The 15,883-nt window shown below is 39.8% G+C and overlaps 2 protein-coding genes across 4 annotated transcripts in view; one reads left to right on the top strand and one right to left on the bottom strand.

Moving 5' to 3' along the window:
• The window catches only part of SEC61A2 (SEC61 translocon subunit alpha 2), a 26,192-nt gene extending 14,913 nt beyond the window's left edge, over positions 1-11,279 (top strand). Inside the window, exons 7-12 of one of the 2 annotated variants that reach the window (XM_023631941.2) lie at positions 3,361-3,514; positions 4,457-4,617; positions 4,945-5,142; positions 7,247-7,438; positions 7,903-7,979; positions 10,156-11,279. In XM_023631941.2, the coding sequence (XP_023487709.1) occupies positions 3,361-3,514; positions 4,457-4,617; positions 4,945-5,142; positions 7,247-7,438; positions 7,903-7,979; positions 10,156-10,342 (969 nt within the window). In that variant the 3' untranslated portion in view covers positions 10,343-11,279. The remainder of the gene's footprint in view (positions 1-3,360; positions 3,515-4,456; positions 4,618-4,944; positions 5,143-7,246; positions 7,439-7,902; positions 7,980-10,155) is intronic. The other variant, XM_023631942.2, reaches the window with a different exon arrangement.
• The window catches only part of NUDT5 (nudix hydrolase 5), a 25,373-nt gene continuing 20,692 nt past the window's right edge, over positions 11,203-15,883 (bottom strand). The window contains exon 10 of one of the 2 annotated variants that reach the window (XM_001499156.6): positions 11,203-13,746. In XM_001499156.6, coding sequence (XP_001499206.1) covers positions 13,637-13,746 — 110 coding nt within the window. In that variant the 3' untranslated portion in view covers positions 11,203-13,636. The remainder of the gene's footprint in view (positions 13,747-15,883) is intronic. The other variant, XR_011434030.1, reaches the window with a different exon arrangement.

Below are 15,883 nucleotides of genomic sequence, written 5' to 3'. Positions count from 1 at the left end.
TACATATATTCCATGGATTTTTTAAATGGACACTTTGGAGTGGAATTTTTAAAGGACAACGTAATTATTCTCCTCCTAAGTATCTTAAAATATGTAAAGCTTGGAAGATATTTCTCTAATGTACAATCCTTAAATATCATTTAGAGAAGTTACCCAAGAATGGATTGTACTTAAGTTATATGATAGTTTTTTATTGGGTTTTGAAAAGAAGTTTGCCTACGTTAAATACTGAACATCTTGAGTCCTGGTTCTCTTGGAAATACCTCCTTTTGTTCACGCTGTGAAATTAGGATGAATTTAGGAAATTTTTTTTAATGGTCAAAAGGATCAAGGTCATAAAAATATTTTAAAATAAAACTAAAATACCAGTTTATATACATATATATGTATGTATATATATTTATATATGTAGAGAGAGAGAGAAATAAGACCATTTCGGACTGGCATGGTTGACCATTCTTTTTTTGTAAGAAACCTTATATAGGAAGCAAATCATAATAACAAGATCATTTAGTGAGTGTGATCCAGAACAAGGAGGGTTAGATTGTTGAAGGGTTTATTGGTGTTATTAACAACAGGGAGGCCTCTTCTACTGAGGTGGAAATATTTTGTCTTTTGACCAGAGGAGGAATTTCTGATGGATTATCAGGGTCTTTTGTAGTTTTCTGAGCTCCAGTGAGTTCCCATTTGGTCTAAGGTACATTTCGTTAAAGAATAACATGTTGTTATTTCTCCATTTAAAAAAGGCTCAGAACCCTTGTGTCTAATTAGAGGAAGACCAGTTGTGGTGGACGGGTAGAGAAGATCCTCTCAACACTGACTTTGATGTCTTTTTAGTGCTTAGGATCTCTGCACGTGCTTTTGGCATTGTTGATGATACTGATAGACCAATTTTTGCCTTATTTGTTCTTTAATAGCATTTGCTTTATGCAACCCGTAGTTTAGAACAACCCTGGTTTTTAAAAAACACTCAGAATTGGCATCTAGCTCTTAGAATATTATGCAGCACTAAAATTTTTCTAGTATTTTAGTAAGGATGTATTTAGATTCTTAAGGAACCTCAGCTAACCAGTCTGGGTTAGTTAGATAAAGCAGTGCCTTCTTGTAGAGTCAGTTATGAATTTATGAATTGATATAAAATGGAGTTAAGCGATTTTAACTTTTTTTCAGTATCAGAAATCAAGGAATAGTTATATTCTAGGAATGAAACGAGTAAAGTGGATGCATACTATTTTGTTTCCATAAATTCTGGTGTACAAATATTTGCCTTGTGGTTTATGCTTCTGGTGTCACTGCATAGAGAGATTTGTTGTGTTTGATCATAGGGGGGCACTGGCCCATTTGTGTCTTTTTTGAAGCATTGCTAAGACTGAAAATGTGTGGATGCACTGAAGAGATGTGATGGGATCAGTATGTTTTCTCCTAGAAACATAGGTTTTGAAAACTGCATGCTGTCATGTAAGGTATTTCTCAGCTTAATTATTCTTGTTTCATTCACCTGGTCGGTGTCTTCAACTAGGGAGTTTTGAAATCTAAATAGTGGGTCTTGATTAAAATTTTAAAAAAAGAATAGAAAATATCATGGTGCATGGCACGTAGTAAAATTGTTTTGACAAACTAAGTTGTGTGTGCACACGCACGTGCAGGGTTGAAATGTAAAGTGTTATTTTTATACCTGCTTTGGAGATTCATATGTATTGTGCATTCTACAAGAGCATGCAGTTAGTTTTATTGTTTTTGTTACTGAATGGTCAATGAGATGCTGTGACTTCCTGCTTTCTCCTTCTCCTCGTAGGCAGGCATGCTTGTTACTCTCTTTTATCTTATTCCTTTAATTATAGAGACCATTTCTCATTTAGGTTTCTCTGAAATTCCTTTCTCCAATTAGAAAACTGTGAGTGTGATTTTCACAGGATGCGCACAAATCCCTCTGGAGCCTGATGGACATTGGTCTGGACGGGGCTTGGAGGGTTACCGTTGTTTCGGAGTTGTCCACGTGACTTGGACAGGTCATTTAATCGGAAGCCCAGAGTCGTACTTTCTGGTTGGCTGATAGTTTGTGAACAGCTGTTATTCCCTGCATGGGGTTGGGCTTCTGTATTAAAATTGGGAGTATTTATTTACAATTACATAATTGTGGTCCAAATCAAATCTCAGGAGTAAGTCCTAACTTCTCTTGTATCTTGTCAAAATGTTAAACTTGGTTTTCAAACAGTAAGGATTCATGAGCTCTCTTAGACGTTTTGAGAATCGTACCCTTTTTCCAGTCCACTGAAAGTCACACTAAAAGACTAACTAGACAAGTTAGGCTCTGTACAGCTGTTGAACTGACAGTTAAGGAAGCAGACCACTGGTAAGGTAAGCAGGCTCAACATGGTGTACTGTGGTTGGCTTGTTCTCTTCTGCTGGGGATTTGGGCAAATGGAGTGAGTCACGTGGGTGGGAGACTTCAGAGCTGGGAGGAATGCGAGTGGCCTTTCCTCACTGCTGCGGGAGGGGGTCTTTAAAGAGGGGCTGGGCTTGAGACTGGGGGCGTGGAAGCCTACTGTCTCCCCTCCTGATGAGGTTACTGACCTGGGCAAGGAGTCAGATGACCGAGGAGGCCTCTTGCAAGACTCTGGGTTATCTTTACTTGATGCATGCTTTTACAGAAATGTCTTCTCCAAGAGGAAAATTAAGAATTTTCAATTTCACTTAAAGTTAGTATGTTTTCATTTTTTTAGAAAAATTATGAGTGTAAGGACCTGGCGAACCCTTCAAATTTACTTTCGATCTTTGTCACTATGTATACAGAATGCATTTTTACATTGTTATGATTTTTACATTATCTGTGAACATATTAATTTATGCTCTACTTTTTGACTTATTCTATATATATTACATATAATACTTTAAAAAATGTATCAACACAGTCCCCATGCTTTCCCTTTAATGGCAGTGTACAGTTGCATCTTGTTGCACCATAATTCATGTGGCCTTTCCCTTCCTTGGAGCTGTTTGGAATGTTTTCAGTTTTTGCTGTCATCAGTTCTACAACTGTGAACATTTCTGTTTTAGTGTGCTTTTCACTAGACGTAATTTAACCATTGTAAGAGAAACTATTCAGATGATGTATAAGTACACTTTAAAAGTTGAAATGTCTGCTTTATAATGTAGCAGTATTTCCTAGCCTCTGATTTGCAGAGTTGGCTTCTGACTAAACTGAAGCAGGTTACAAGGTGCAGAGTCGTAACAGTGATATTGCAACAATTAGGTTTTAATATGAAAAATGCTGGTACTTTGAAAGTAGTCCCTGGTGTTCGTCTTCCCCTTTCTCGAGTTTATTCTTGCTTCAGCTTACTTGCCTTTCTTTCCCCACAGTTGTTTGTTGCTGGTTTGATTGTGCTGCTGTTAGATGAGCTGCTACAGAAGGGTTACGGCTTGGGGTCTGGTATTTCCCTCTTTATTGCCACCAACATCTGTGAGACCATTGTCTGGAAGGCCTTTAGTCCCACTACTATTAACACTGGCAGAGGTACATGGCAGCGTGCCTGAGCCTGCACGAGCTTTGCTGGATGAGTGCTGAGAAGTAGACGTCGTGGGCAGTTCATGCCTAGAGACGTCCCGGGGCGCCTGAGGCTGAGTGTTCACAGGTCGTGAGCAGAGATCTGTGGAGTAGGAAACATTACTTCAAAAAAAGAATACCATCTAAATTTTAGCCTCTGCTCGTTTAACATTTCAGTGGCTGCAAGCAGATTTAAAAAATTTCATTTGCTTAAGCCATTGCTGCAGAAGTCATTGATTTGACCTATTTCAGCATTCTTAGGGGGATAAAAAGGTAGTGGAGTAAGACTTTTCAGATGAAACAACTGTTATTTATTGTATCACCAGGGAGCGCTGTTCTCCTTGGCTTTGTAATAGCACCTGAATTTTGAAATACTTCATTCTGTCTTTCCCATACCCATCTCCACTTCTCTCAGATGCCATCCCGGATTCGGAATGGTTAGCACCTAAACTGATCCCAGCCTTAAGAAAAGAGCAGTGATGGTTTATTAAAGTTGTTGGTAAAATAAGCTTAACAGCAAGCTTGGGAGATTGAGTCACAGAGCTTTTGATTCTGACATCTTTGTTCTGCTTTGCTGCTGCATTTCCCCCCTCCTAAAAACACTCTTTCCCTGAAAGAAGGGAGAGGCAAATCATTATGAACTAAATATTTGCTTTGGTTTATTCTGCTTTGGCTGTTTTCATCAAGAATATCTCTTGAGAAAACTTCAGATTTATGCTAAAAAGATACATTTGTCTCAATGATCTAAGTATTTTTAGACGCTCCACACATGGCTGGCTCATAAAGTTAACGCTGATGAATGATTTGGCCTCATGTTTTCTGCCGTGTGCTGGAGTCTTAGGGTTAGTAGTTTTGACTTCGGGACAGCGTTGGATCGTGAGTCTACAGTTGATTTCTGTCTTGATTCGTCAGGTACCGAGTTTGAGGGTGCAGTGATAGCCCTCTTTCATTTGCTTGCCACCAGGACAGACAAAGTCCGAGCTTTGAGGGAGGCTTTCTATCGTCAGAACTTACCCAATCTCATGAACCTCATTGCGACCGTCTTTGTGTTTGCTGTGGTTATCTATTTTCAGGTGAGTCTGCCTTCTTCACTCAAGTAAGTGGGATGTGGATTTTTATTTTGCTCTTAAAGAGGAGAATTCCATTCGAAATGTTAGTGTCTAACAAATCAGTGTTTCAAAATCTCGTCAAGCAAGTAATTCCATTCTTTCGACTATAAGGTGTAAAATATTAGTGGGTATGAAATACAAAAGGATTTCTCTTTCTGTCTCTGTGTGGAAGGGAACATTCTCTTAGCACTGTCTTCTCATACTCCTCACTGCCATTGTTTTGGCTCTCATCTGTATTCTTTACGTGCTATGTACCGTTCCTCTTACATAGTCTCAATTTTCATTTTTTAGGGATTTCGTGTCGACTTGCCCATTAAGTCAGCGCGGTATCGAGGGCAGTACAGTAGCTACCCCATCAAGCTCTTCTACACCTCGAACATTCCCATCATTCTTCAGTCGGCCTTAGTGTCAAACCTCTATGTTATTTCCCAGATGCTGTCTGTTCGATTTAGTGGCAACTTTTTAGTAAATTTACTAGGACAGTGGGCTGTGAGTATTTTGTTATTTATTCTAAGTATTCTGATTTATTGTAATTTACATTTCATTGTTATATTTTAATTTGCATTTCCTTGTTATATTTTTAACTGAAAGAGCCATAATTGAAGCAGTTGCTGTAACATTTTCAGATTCACTTACCTGAGAGCAGAGTTTATCATCTGGAGGATCGATAAGTTGTAAAACTGAGATTGGCTAAGTACTGTTTATTATTTTACAGTCCAGGAAGCATTTTCATGTTTCATTTGAGTGACCTTTTAGGTTAAAATCACAGTTGCTCTCATGAAAGTGACTCCCTATTTTGTAATCTTATTCCACTACTGTCTAAAATAATGTTTTTAAAGCTGCTGTTTGCTGATAACATATGGGATACAGAACCATCCTTTCCCATTCCCGCCTCTCAGGGCCTGAGTGGCAATAAACTAGTTTGTGATTAACTGGGCTGGAGACAGGCATGTAATTACTAGACTGAGGAGAGAACAGTTGTTAGAAATAGAATCCTCTTCATCATAGCCGCTTGTAAAGCGGTTCAGCCACGTTGTTACTGAAGTGTGAGTTATTGCAGGATTGAATTTTGATTGGTTAAGTTCTGTCACCTGACCAAGGAGTGTTTTTCCCCCTTAATACTATAGAATTTAAAAAGACTAAGATCCTTTATTTTTTTGCAGATTACGTAATTCTAGAATTTGTATTCCAGCAAGGAATATTATTTCTTTACAGTCTTTATTCCTGAAATGTGCTTATTCTATGCATTTATCTTATGCTATCTTTTGCATTCTAAGTTATAGTGACATCTCTTTCTGCTTTTACTGAAGGTCATTTTTAAAAAATTTAAGCAGGATAAGTCAGTAACTCTTGAATGTTAGTTGAAGGAAATAGGATTCCTTTTGTCCATAACAACTCCTTTTCCATCCATTGAACAGAAAATGGATTACCTGCGATGAGGGGAGGACGCCATCCCTCCCTCATGAGCTAATAGTCCTGCAATAATTATTACTAGGATAATTTCAGAGTAATGAATGCACTGGGTGGTTGTGCAGATTATGTTGTGATCTTAACTAAAACTCTTTTTAATGAGAGAATTATTGGGAAATTGGATTTGTCTATAAACAGTGCTTTTGATTTGGGATTAGTGATTCTAGGGGTACAGTAAAGGAATCATTTGGAAATTGTAAATTCAGGAACCATTTTAATCATTGCAACTGAAAATTGCTTTCCCACCCTTTATACCCCAAAACTTTTATTTAATATGAGCAAATACATGCTGTGCCCATTTCTGTTACTATAAAAATTGTTAAATGTTTGTGTAGATAAAAATCCCATTATAAATATTTACTAAAAGACTATTCTGTATAATATACAAATCACATAGACTTTAAGGAGTGAGTTGTTAGTCTTCTGTCACTGTTTGAATTGATTGCATTCTTAATAGACTAACGTGAAAGAATATGTTGCATACTCTCATAGTTCAGAAAATTTCAGATTCTAAATGTAGTTAGAGGGCCAGCCCTATGGCCAAATGGTTAAGTTTGCACGCTTCACTTTGGTGGCCCAGGTTTTTTCCAGTTTGGATCCTGGGTGTGGACATGGCACTGCTCATCAGGCCACGCTGAGGTGGCGTCCCACATAGCAGAACCAAAAGACCCACAACTAGAATATACAGCTGTGTACTGGGGCTTTGGAGAGGGAAAAAAAGGAAGATTGGCAACAGATATTAGCTCAGGGCCATTCTTTAATAAATATTTAAATAAACAAATGTAGTTAGAGATTGATTATAAATGTAATCATATTTCTAGCTTCAGGAAGAGAAGGAAGGATTCTTCTTGTAGATATATTGTAATGCTGGTTTTTTAAAAATGACTCTTCTGTTAATATAGTCACAATGTCTTTTATATAATAGGTGCTCACTATATAATTTTGAAGGAGTGAAGATAGTAGACACAAAAGTAAATCCTTGAATTATATGGACTAATTAGCTGTAGGTGTGGTGCTTTGAGCTTAAAACATTGTCATAATCTGTAGGGAGTTTGAAAAGTCATAAAAATGTATGCTTGACCTGTTAGGTTGACCATTTGTCCTCTTTATTCTTGTTCTGTAGGATGTCAGTGGGGGAGGACCGGCTCGTTCTTACCCAGTGGGAGGCCTTTGTTACTATCTTTCTCCTCCTGAGTCCATGGGTGCCATATTTGAGGATCCTGTCCATGTGGTGGTTTATATCATCTTCATGTTGGGATCATGTGCATTCTTTTCTAAGACGTGGATAGAGGTGTCTGGTTCCTCAGCCAAAGATGTAAGTATTTGGTTTATTTGAAAATTTAAGAAAAAATCATAATTTTTAGGTGTCATATTGGTAATTCATACACTCCTAATTACTTTTCTAATTTAAACTTCAATTCACTCATTTTGAAGTAGGGGGTTAAAAACTTGTTCCTAGAAGGTGAAAATTTTTAGATTTTACAATGGTTTGTGACCCTCCAGAGCTCAGCCCAACTTGACCAAGTCTTATTCCTCAGTATTTAATTTTTCTTCAGGGAGGTGATAATTAAAGAGACTGGGAAACCCTGGTTTAATGTGTGGTCACGTGGTTGTGCCTCATTGTAGCTTCAGGGTTAATGGGAACGGGAGGCCACCACAGGCTGCTTCAGGGATCTGGTTTCACTTGTTAGTGTGTGGGAGGCACGTCACACAAACCGGGTAGATAGCAGTCAGGGACATGTTAGAGTTTGATTTTAAAGGTGGTTTTTCTCTTGGCAGGTAGCTAAACAGCTTAAAGAACAGCAAATGGTAATGAGGGGCCACAGAGATACCTCTATGGTTCATGAGCTTAATAGGTAAGGCGGATAGTGTTCATCCTTGCTGGGGAGGGGGGTGTCTGTCTGTGTACACATGGGCTTGGTTTTTCAGTCTGTCTTTATTGCTAAATGTTATTATTTGTTTGAATTCATATTTGAAGCATTTTTCTTCTACTTGACACAAAAGAACAAAAATTGCACACAAAACTGAATTGTTCTCCACATCAAAATTGACACCTAAATTATTTTAATTGAACTTGTGTTCTCTTCACTACTCAGCCCAGTGTTAAAATGTTGTAGATCAGAGGTTCTCATTGTTGGCTGGCTGCACATAAAATTACCTGGGAGCTTTTAAAAAATACTAATATCCACCTTTAGGAATTGTGATTTATTTGGTCTGGGGTGAGGCCCAGGCATCAGTTTTTTGTTTTTTTGCTAACAGCTTTATTGAGCTATAATTCACATACCATGTAATTCACTCATTTGAAGTGTGCAGTTTAGTGTTTTGGGATTTTCTTTAGTACATTCAGTGTGTGTAATCATTAAAATTTAATTTTAAAAACCCTTTCATCACCAGATGGGAAACTTGCACCCATTAGTTATTCCCCATTTCTGCCCTCCCCTCCCACACCCTATTCCCAGGCAACCGCTTTTTACTTTCTGTCTCCTGAGATTTGCCTGTTCTGGACATTTCATATAAATGAAATCATATATGATCTTTTGTGAGTAGCTTCTTTCACCCAGCATAACGTTTTCAGGCTTCATCCATTATTTGTGAATAATATTGCATTGTATGGATATACCGCATTTTGTTTATCCATTCATCAGTTGATGGAAATTTTGGTGGTTTCCGCTTTTTGGCTATCAGGAATAATGCTCTTATGAACATACTTGTACCAGTTTTGTGTGGAGGTATGTTTTCATTTCTCTAGGAGTGGAATGGTTGGGTCATAGAGTAACTCTGTTTCACATGTTGGGGAACTGCCCAACTGTTTTCCACAGTGGCTGCGCCGTTCTGCGCTCCCACCGGCAGCGTGTGAAGGCTCCAACTGCTGCGCGTCCTCGCTAGCACTGGTTCTTGCTTTTTGATTATAGCCATAGTGGAAGTGGTATCTCGTTGTGGTTTTGATTTGCTTTTCCCTGATGAGTAATGTTGTTGAGCATCTTTTCAGTGTTTATTAACCTGTTGTTTATCTTCTTTGGAGAAATGTCTATTCGGATCTTTGGCTCATTTTTAATTGGATTGTCTTTTTGTTACTGAGTTGTTAGATTTTTTTTTTTTTTTTAATTTGGATATGTTTCTTGTCAGGTATATGAATGGCAAATATTTTGCCCCATACTGTGGGTTGTCTTTTCACATTCTTGATGTTGTCCTTTGATGTACAAGTTTTTAATTTTGATGAAGTCCAATTTATCTCTTTTTTCTTTGGTTGCTTTGTGCCGCTTTTGCTGTTGTATCTAACAAAGCATTGCTTAGCCCAGGGTCACAAAGATTTATTCTTGTTTTCCTTTCAGAGTCTGTGCTCTTATATTTAGGTCTCTGATCCACTTTGAGCTAATTTTTGTGTTTGCTGTGAGACAGGGGTCCAGATTCTTTCTTTTTGCATGTGGATATGCAATTGTTCCAGAACCGTTTGTTGAAAAAGCATTCGTATTTTTATTTAAACTTTTATTTAGAACATAGACTGGACTGCAGAGAGTAGGATAACACACCTCCATGTACTCAAGTGTACACAGCTTCAGAAGTTAGCGTCATTCTGCCTCTCTTGTTTCATCTACCATCTCTCCCAATCTTATTTTCCTTCTGGAGTAGTTTAAATACAATCCCATTATTTTTAACAGTTCTCCAGGTTATTCTAACGTGCAGCCAAGGTTGAATTACTATTGAAGAGGATCATCCAAATCTTGTCACATAAATTTGATCCTTACAAAGCATTTTGAAACTTACTCTTATCTACAAGAGGGAGCTAGAGGTTACCCGTTAAAACAATCCTGTATTGCCTTTCTTGGCTACTTACTGGTTTCCTGAAATCAGGGAGTCAGATCATTCCCTTCATCAGTTTGCATCAACACGCAACCGCTATGCATGACCCATCAGTGCTGCAGGCCATTCCCTGCTGGGTTAGCTGAATTACACTTTGGCCTGTTGTTGCTTCTCATTGTCACCCCTTTTCGTACTTCCCTCCGTGGCCTGACTCCAGGTTTTGTCTTCTAGGTACATCCCCACGGCAGCGGCCTTTGGCGGGTTGTGCATCGGCGCCCTGTCAGTGTTGGCCGACTTCCTAGGGGCCATTGGCTCGGGCACTGGAATTCTGCTTGCAGTCACTATTATTTATCAGTATTTCGAAATATTTGTTAAGGAACAGGCTGAAGTTGGCGGGATGGGTGCTTTGTTTTTCTAAGTGTTCCAGTATTTGTGTGTGTGTGAAAGGGAAACTATTTTGACACTTTGTTTTTGTCAAATAATGGTGGTTCCCCTTTTCTTCCCCTCACAGTTTCTTGTTTTCAAGTGCTGACTGCCCCATTTCTGAAATGGGCACGGAGCTAAGCCTGTGTGCAGCATTAGTACCAGCTGCCTTAAGACTCAAGTTTACATTATTCATTTAAAAACGTGCACGGTAGTGTTGCCCGTGACGCTGGAACCAGTGTCCCGCCTTGCCATGGTCAGGTGATGGCAAGATGGCGACGTGGATCAGTTTCGCACACAACAGTCAAAGCACTCATTATTCCCCCCGCTCGTTTAAAAATAAATGCAGTTCAAATTGCCACTTTCCAGTATTTTTGAGCTTATTTAATGAGTTCTGGAACATTTATATCTATCTAATCTATATTTTAGATATAATTACTTTTTATACTTTTCTAACTCAAAGTGTCCACGTTGCCACCCTCCCTCTCCATCCCTCTTTTTCTTTGTCCATTCTCAGAGCAGACTTAGCCCAGATGGGCAAAATCAAGCTTCAGAGATACATACATCTGTCACTACAAACAGCTGCTTATAACTCTTCTTCCTGGTTTTCATTTCTTTCTTCCCAGTGACAGCACGGTTGGTGCTGTTTGACTGTATTGGCTATGCCTTTGAATTCCAACAAGTCACTTGAGAATACTCTTTCAAGATAACTATGTCCCAATTCTTTTTTTTTTTAATTCCAAAAGCAAAGATCTAATTCTTGAGCAATGTCTGTAGGTCAGTGGGGGTGAACACTGAGTAATTCATGCTAGGAATTTGTGTATGTTGTTGTACGTTACAGCAGCAACATGAGTGTAAATGGTAGACAATAAACTTTTATTTCATAAAACTGTTTCAGTTGTGTTGGAAAAATAAAAAAATCTGATGCTAAATGATTTCTAAGCTTATTTGTATAGGTTCATTGTACTCATACAAAATCCATCCTGAGATGCGTATTGCAAGAGGTCAAATGAAATTATAGTTTAGTATTTAATGCTAAAATATTGAAGGACAGTGGCCAACTTAAGGGTACTGTTATGTGACTAACATTTGGAAAGAAGAGGAAAATAATGGTCTGAAGCAATATCCTAGCTTCCATTTGAAATAGTACAGTTCTTTATAAATAAGTCATTTTTTAAAGCATGTACTTTATTGTCCAGAGATCAAACGTAATTTTTGAAAGGTATCCTTTTCAAAAGGGTGGTTTTCTTTCCATCGTTGTTTACTTTCTTAGTAAGTGCAGGAAGTATATCTTGTTTAGCTTAGGATCACAAAGGCAGCACTAACTGTGGGGGCGAGGCAGATAAAGGCAGGCAGGACAGGCACAGCGGTCAACTGGAGAACCTCTGAGGGCTGCAGACCACGGTTACACAGAGACAGGGACCCGCTATTATTATACCGACTTATTTTTCAAGAGAAGGTGGAAATATGGTTTTTTATAGGAGACCTTCAACTTTTAAATGATGACAAATGAACAGTGCCAGCCAATGAAAACATCCAGACTGCCAGTTCTCAGACTGACTTAACTTCCAAAGCACAGCCTTTGATGTTTATAGATAACGGAAATGTCATTCGGGGTATGTTCTAGGACTTAGCTGTCACTCCTAGATTGCACTCTTAGGAAGAGAACAAGGCAGAAAGGACAGGTAGGGGTTACAAATCTCTCCTCCATCAACATTTAAGAGTAGCTTTCTCAGTTCCCACGGGGAGTGGCTTTGGGAGAGCGGGTCTGTTTGGAGAGACTGGTCTGTGCTCGAGTCTGTATATTTTATACATGCCTTATCTCTTCTTGATTTGAAGGAGGGTCGTAACAAGGGGAATTACAGGACTTGGTCCATGAGAGCTCAGAGAAAAGGATTAAGATCTCTGGAGAATCACAATGCCCATGATTTTAAAAAGGGTTTTTAAAAAAGTGTTAGAGGCACAGGGGAAGGCTACTATTAGAGCAAGTCGTTGGGGCTTACTTTTCACAATATTTATAGGGAGAGTAGACTCGATCTACATGGTCCTCTAGTTCCATAATTCTTTCCATCCTTGTTTAAGAAGTACAATATAAAGATTTTGTGGTTTTGCTCATAAAAATCTCTCGGTAAGACAGCTTGTACTAGACTGCAGCATTGCTGGTAGTAGTACCCCGACTTGACCTGGTTCTGATGGGCATGGCTGACCCCCAGGTCCTGCACTGGAAACATGACTTAGGGGTGGCCAGGAAGAAGCATCCTGAGATATGTGCCGGCTCCACGGGAAAGAAAGTAATCCTGGAGCTGCTGGAGGCCAGTCAACCTGAGAGCCGAGCTCAGGAGATGAGAAAACAGCTCAGGAACAGGGGTGGACCTTGGGATGATGGGCTTCAGGCATGGTGTGAGCTGGAAACAGTGTCCTCAGTTTTCCCTTGAATGCAGTTTGTACTGGGTTTCTGGTGCTTGCTAACCTTGCTGGCTAGACTCACGGTTTAAGACCAAGACAACGATGCCCCAAACCATGTCAATCTTATGACTTTGGATTTGGTTTTAGAAACTGCAAGTACTTTTTGAGGTAAGGATAGGAAATTGGATTCTCAAGTACACGTGCTTGAGGGAAAGGCCCCGTACTTTCATTTGCCGCTTAAGCCGGTAGAGTGAATGGAATCAACCGTTTTTCCTATGAGCTGGTTCACGTTCAGTAGTTAAGTGGATAGAAGGACACTAGCTGAATGTAAACACTTCCTTATCATGAATGTTATTCTCTATTTTATATCCTCTGCTATGCAGATTAACTCTATATGGCAGATAATGCCATTAGGAGGGACCAAAAAGTCCCTGTATAGGTCTTTTTAAAAAACCCTTTAAACACTAATGTAGTAAATAGTTATTTGCATACACAGCTACAGAATTTTATATGGGGTTTGAGGGTGGGACTAGTTGACCTAATTTGGATTTCAGGTCTCTGCCTATAGGAATACCTCTATGTCCTGGACTAGATTAGAAAGGTAACAGCTGAGCTTTAAAAAAAAAAAAAAAAAAAACAAACTGGATTAAACATTATCTGCATTTACGTTCTTTTTCATTACTATTAGCTGGAGGGTAGCATTTAAAATGAAGGCTACAGCCTACCTGTAATTACAGTTCTCTACGGCCAAATGCATTCTGTATTGCTTTTATTTTATGAAAAAACTAATTTCAAATCTACATTAGACTAAGCTGAATTCAAAGTCTTAGTGAAGGAGGCTTGGTGGTCTTGTTTACAAAAACACGGCCACTGTCCTTTGGCCTTAAAACTTCAGGAAGGGCACTTCGAATGGCTTTGTGTTGGCGTGTTTCAGTGCCAGGGCGTAGGAGTAGACCCTGGCGTCCACTGTCAGGTGTTCTTCAGCTACCAGCGCTACGGGAGCAAAGAGGACAAGTTAGGTAATGAAGTTAACAAAAATACCCCATGTCCGTCAGTCAGTGTTTACTGAGCAACCATGACGTGGAGTCCCTGTGCTACAGGCTGGTGAGACGGTGATGACTTTTTCCTGCCTTCAAGGATCTTTCTTCTAGTGGAAGAATAAAGGATATAAAAGCAGGATTACATTTCTATCATAAGACAAGAACAAGAGAAAATTAATAAAGACAGAAGAGCACACAGATCAGAGATGAACATTTCGTGTGGGGACACAGCAGAGCTGTAAGTGTAGAGATCCAGCTGTTACTTCGTTTCAGGCTCCCTGCAGGGCTCTGCTGCTCGGAAACCAGCGTGTGACTATTCAGTCCCTTCTTCAGGGACTCCTCTGTCTTCCACTAGGGGACACATTTTCCATGTGCAAGTGAGACTGTGTGTGACAGGACTGGCGTTCTGCCATCCAGAGTGAGGTCTCGGTCTCATTACAACACGCTGTCCTGAGGACCTTGGTTCACTCAGAGGGAGGTCATTCGGCTTCCAGTCTGCCTCTTGCTCTCCTGGCCTCTTGGTTAGGAACAAGCTCAGAGACATTCTGTCCCTCGAAGGCAGGATCACGTCCTACTCATCTGTGCAGGTGCTCGGTAAGTGTTGAAAACTATGCTTTGTAGCAAACTGAACTCAATACCTCCCCTTCCAACTTCTCCAGTGTTGCTTGTTGAAGAAGTGATTTGATTCTATATTCTGATTCCACTAAAAGCTAGGAAAACTGATGCTTTTACCACTCCCTCTTTTGAGATCTCTCTCTCTCTCCCTCTCTACCTTCTTTCCTCCTTCTCTCACTCTGTATTTTTCCCTTCTTCTAAGGCCAGAAGGGAAGTTAAGTTAGGTGGAAGAGAGAAGGGAGGAATGTTTTCAAAAGAATATTTTCTAATATAAAAAAGATTAATAAAAGCATACGGCCTATCACAGTTAAACACTCGTGTGCCAGCATTACCTCACTTAGTTTCGCTCGGGCCTGCTCCGAGGTGGGGCTCTCCACTGTGCCTGCTTCTGCAAGGGGCTCAGAGGCTATGGAACTCGCTCAGACTCGTGTCCAGCACACGGCCGGCTGAGCCGCACCGCCAGTCAGGCCCGTGAGACTCACGTTGTCTGCCTATTACTGACGGCCACGGCCTTCTGAGTAAATGCCTGATGAATGACGGACGAGTATTTCTGACTCTGACTTTGAGATCTCGAGGTGGTTTTTACCTTACGTCTAATTTTTTAAAAGGCAAAGGAGGGATGGAAGCCTCTGGGAATCGGAAATCACAGCTGTTTTTGAAAGATGTGCTTTACTTTTCAAACACACACAGACATTAGGAATAGAATCGTCAGCCACTGGTACTTACGGGAGGAAGGGTGAGACCGCTCTCAAAGCTTCAGGTCAAACAATGCTCCAAGTTAATTTTTGAAACGAAAACTTAAAACTATTCAAATTCTGAAGATGATGTGCTCCTTTGTAAGTGACTGAACGGGCCCTACGCAGCCAGCTCGGAGAAGCCCCTGCAGGGCCTCCATCATGTCTTCTGACGGTGTCTCCTAACGCAGTTATAGCAAAGGACGTCTATCTGCAGAAGCTTACTTGTTTTTTAACAAAATCCCTATGAGACGGGCTGGCCAGGAATTACACAAGATAACGACGAGACCAGTCATTTACTGAGGCTCACACTGCTAGTTAGTTTGGTTCATTATATCAGCATATCGTACCTGGTGTACAGTAGATCCCTCAACGTTTGTAGAAGTATTGTTAAACTCTCCTTTAACTTATACCCCGCATGAAGAACCATCCACTGACCAGCGTGTCTGAGGATCAGCTGAGAGATACCTACTTATCCGTATGCCTCTGCATTGCCATAGATTCAAGATTTAAGGATAGAATAGTTTTGGCTAATCAGCAGGCCTGTAATCTTGACTATTCTATAGGAAAAAAAGCCCTACTGAAATAGAATGTTTCCTTGTCACTTGACATAGAATGTTTTGCTTATATTTTCAAACTCTATGCTACCCAGAAAATTATTGGTCAACTGCAGTCTTACAACCGTTTCTAGGTGTTTGACTTTACTGAGGAAGAATACCAAGAAACAGGATTCTATGCAGC

This window comes from Equus caballus, chromosome 29 (assembly GCF_041296265.1).
Source record: "Equus caballus isolate H_3958 breed thoroughbred chromosome 29, TB-T2T, whole genome shotgun sequence".
Classification (NCBI taxonomy): Eukaryota; Metazoa; Chordata; class Mammalia; order Perissodactyla; family Equidae; genus Equus; species Equus caballus.
The sequence above is the reverse complement of the archived record's forward strand: the minus strand, read 5'-3'. Positions and strand labels throughout refer to the sequence as shown.